This window comes from Sander vitreus, chromosome 2 (genome assembly GCF_031162955.1).
Source record: "Sander vitreus isolate 19-12246 chromosome 2, sanVit1, whole genome shotgun sequence".
NCBI classification, from domain to species: Eukaryota; Metazoa; Chordata; class Actinopteri; order Perciformes; family Percidae; genus Sander; species Sander vitreus.
The window spans coordinates 2,917,753-2,920,252 of record NC_135856.1 but is presented as its reverse complement, the minus strand read 5'-3'; the positions used below and the strand labels follow the sequence as shown (position 1 = coordinate 2,920,252).

Below are 2,500 nucleotides of genomic sequence, written 5' to 3'. Positions count from 1 at the left end.
TGTGTGTGTGTGTGTGTGTGTGTGTGTGTGTGTGTGTGTGTGTGTGTGTGTGTGTGTGTCACCTTGGCAGCCTGAGGGGTGCAGGATGAGTGGACAGTGCTGGGTTTCACACCGTTGGACTTGTTCCTGCGACACAGAGCGAAGCGACTTTTCCGCCTCCCCTTGTCACCGCTGGGCAGAGAGCCGTTACACCTGAACACACACGGTGGAAAATGTCTCACAACTTTCACAGACCATCCACACAGGATATCTACAGAACAGCAGCACTGATTTTATAATAATAAACCTTATTCATATAGCATTTTATTTAAAGTTACAAATTGCTTAACAAGACCAACTGAAAATGGAAAACAAACAATGATAAAAAACTATTTAAAAAAGTTAAAAACATTGAGGAAGGAGCTACACAAGAGAATAAGTAAAAAATAAAACAAAATAATTAAAATAATCAATAGAATTAAGTTACGCGGATGGCATTATATATATAAAATAGGTTTTTTTGGACTTGAGAGGGGAGAGAGAGGGGGAACGACATGCAGCAAAGGGTCACAGGTCGGAATTGAACCCGCGGCCGCTGCGGCGAGGACCGAGCCTCTGTACATGGGGCGCACGCTCCACCAGGTGAGCCACCCAGGCGCCCCATATAAAATAGGTTTTAACAGATAAAAGTAATTTCAGGCCACAAAGTCTGTGAAAGAGGGATTTAATTTGTGATTATAACGCCCTAAATGCTAACGAGCCAATCATAAATGCACGTTTTGATCGTATAAATCTGCCAAAAGAAGCCCAATGCAGGTTTATACGTCAGTGATTGAAAGAGTGGTGACAGTCTGGGGTCCCAGGCGTCTTTATTTCAGATGTAATAATATAAAAGAAAAACAAAATGTCTGAAACCACATCAGCCAGCCTCCCTGAGCCACAGGCGCTCTCGTGTCTGCAGTGAATGGCCTCCAGTCAGCAAGTCAGCTGCATTCTTCTCCGTGGTGGAGTCTCTTCACACTTTAAACTGGCTTCAGGCCGAGTTATGTTGCTCCTAAACAATAAGCACCGTCTACCAGAGGTGGGACAACGTCTCAAGTCGTCGCTATGAAACGCAAATCAAGACCTTACAAGTCTTAAAGGTCCCCTACTGTAAAAAAGTGAGATTTCCATATCTTGTTTGATTATAAAGCTGCTGTATAAATACTGTGAAAGTATCAAGACGCTCAATCCACAGAGATGTGCACACAGCCCGTATTCAGAAACTGTGCCTTTAAACGAGCCGTTAGGACTTTGGTACGGTTATGATGTCATAACTATACTCTCTCTCTCTCTCTACATATATATATATGCAGAAAGTGCCGCCACAGTGCCTTTACAGTCATTCCCCGGCTGCAATGACAGAGAGTGCAGGTGCAGAAGAACCGGAAACAGTAACCAATCAGAGCAGACTGGGCTTTTTCAGAAGGGGGGTCTTAAAGAGACAGGCGCTAAAATGCAGCGATTCAGACAGAGGATGAATAGTAAAAGTATTTTTGAACACTAAAGCATCTAAACATGTTAGAACCACAAAATATAAGGAACCCTGAAAATGAGTGTAATATGGGACCTTTAAGTACTAAACTTAGGTTACATTTACATTGCTACGTTTTGGTTTGAAAACGAAAATATCTTGTGCTACGTTTACACCTGGCATTCCCCCCTCTCATTCCCCCTGCTCTGGCGTTTCCCCCCTCTCATTCCCCCTGCTCTGGCGTTTCCCCCTCTCATTCCCCCTGCTCTGGTGTTTCCCCTCTCATTCCCCCTGCTCTGGCGTTTCCCCCCTCTCATTCCCCCCCCTGCTCTGGTGTTTCCCCCCCCTCTCATTCCCCCCCCTGCTCTGGCGTTTCCCCCCTCTCATTCCCCCCTGCTCTGGCGTTTCCCCCCTCTCATTCCCCCCTGCTCTGGCGTTTCCCCCCCCTCTCATTCCCCCCTGCTCTGGCGTTTCCCCCCCCTCTCATTCCCCCCTGCTCTGGCGTTTCCCCCCCCTCTCATTCCCCCCCCTGCTCTGGCGTTTCCCCCCTCTCATTCCCCCCCCTGCTCTGGTGTTTCCCCCCCCTCTCATTCCCCCCCCTGCTCTGGCGTTTCCCCCCTCTCATTCCCCCCCCTGCTCTGGCGTTTCCCCCCTCTCATTCCCCCCTGCTCTGGCGTTTCCCCCCCTCTCATTCCCCCCTGCTCTGGTGTTTCCCCCCCTCTCATTCCCCCCTGCTCTGGCGTTTCCCCCTCTCATTCCCCCCTGCTCTGGTGTTCCCCCTCTCATTCCCCCTGCTCTGGCGTGTCCCCCTCTCATTCCCCCTGCTCTGGTGTTCCCCCTCTCATTCAGAGCATATCATGAAAAGAAGGAGTTAATTCATAAATTAAGAGTTTAATCTTTGAGTTAGGGAAGGCTTTTTAGTGATTTCAATATCAATTAATCCAGGCTAGCTAGTTTCCCTCTGCTTCTAGTCTCTAATATGCTAAGCTAAACACATCCTGGACATAT

At 48.2% G+C, this 2,500-nt stretch overlaps 1 protein-coding gene across 1 annotated transcript in view; it reads right to left on the bottom strand.

Moving 5' to 3' along the window:
- LOC144532401 (E3 ubiquitin-protein ligase pellino homolog 1-like) overlaps positions 1–2,500 on the bottom strand; it is a 44,931-nt gene that overhangs the window by 18,300 nt on the left and 24,131 nt on the right. The window contains exon 3 of the mRNA XM_078273124.1: positions 63–192. Within this exon, the coding sequence (XP_078129250.1) occupies positions 63–192 (130 nt within the window). The remainder of the gene's footprint in view (positions 1–62; positions 193–2,500) is intronic.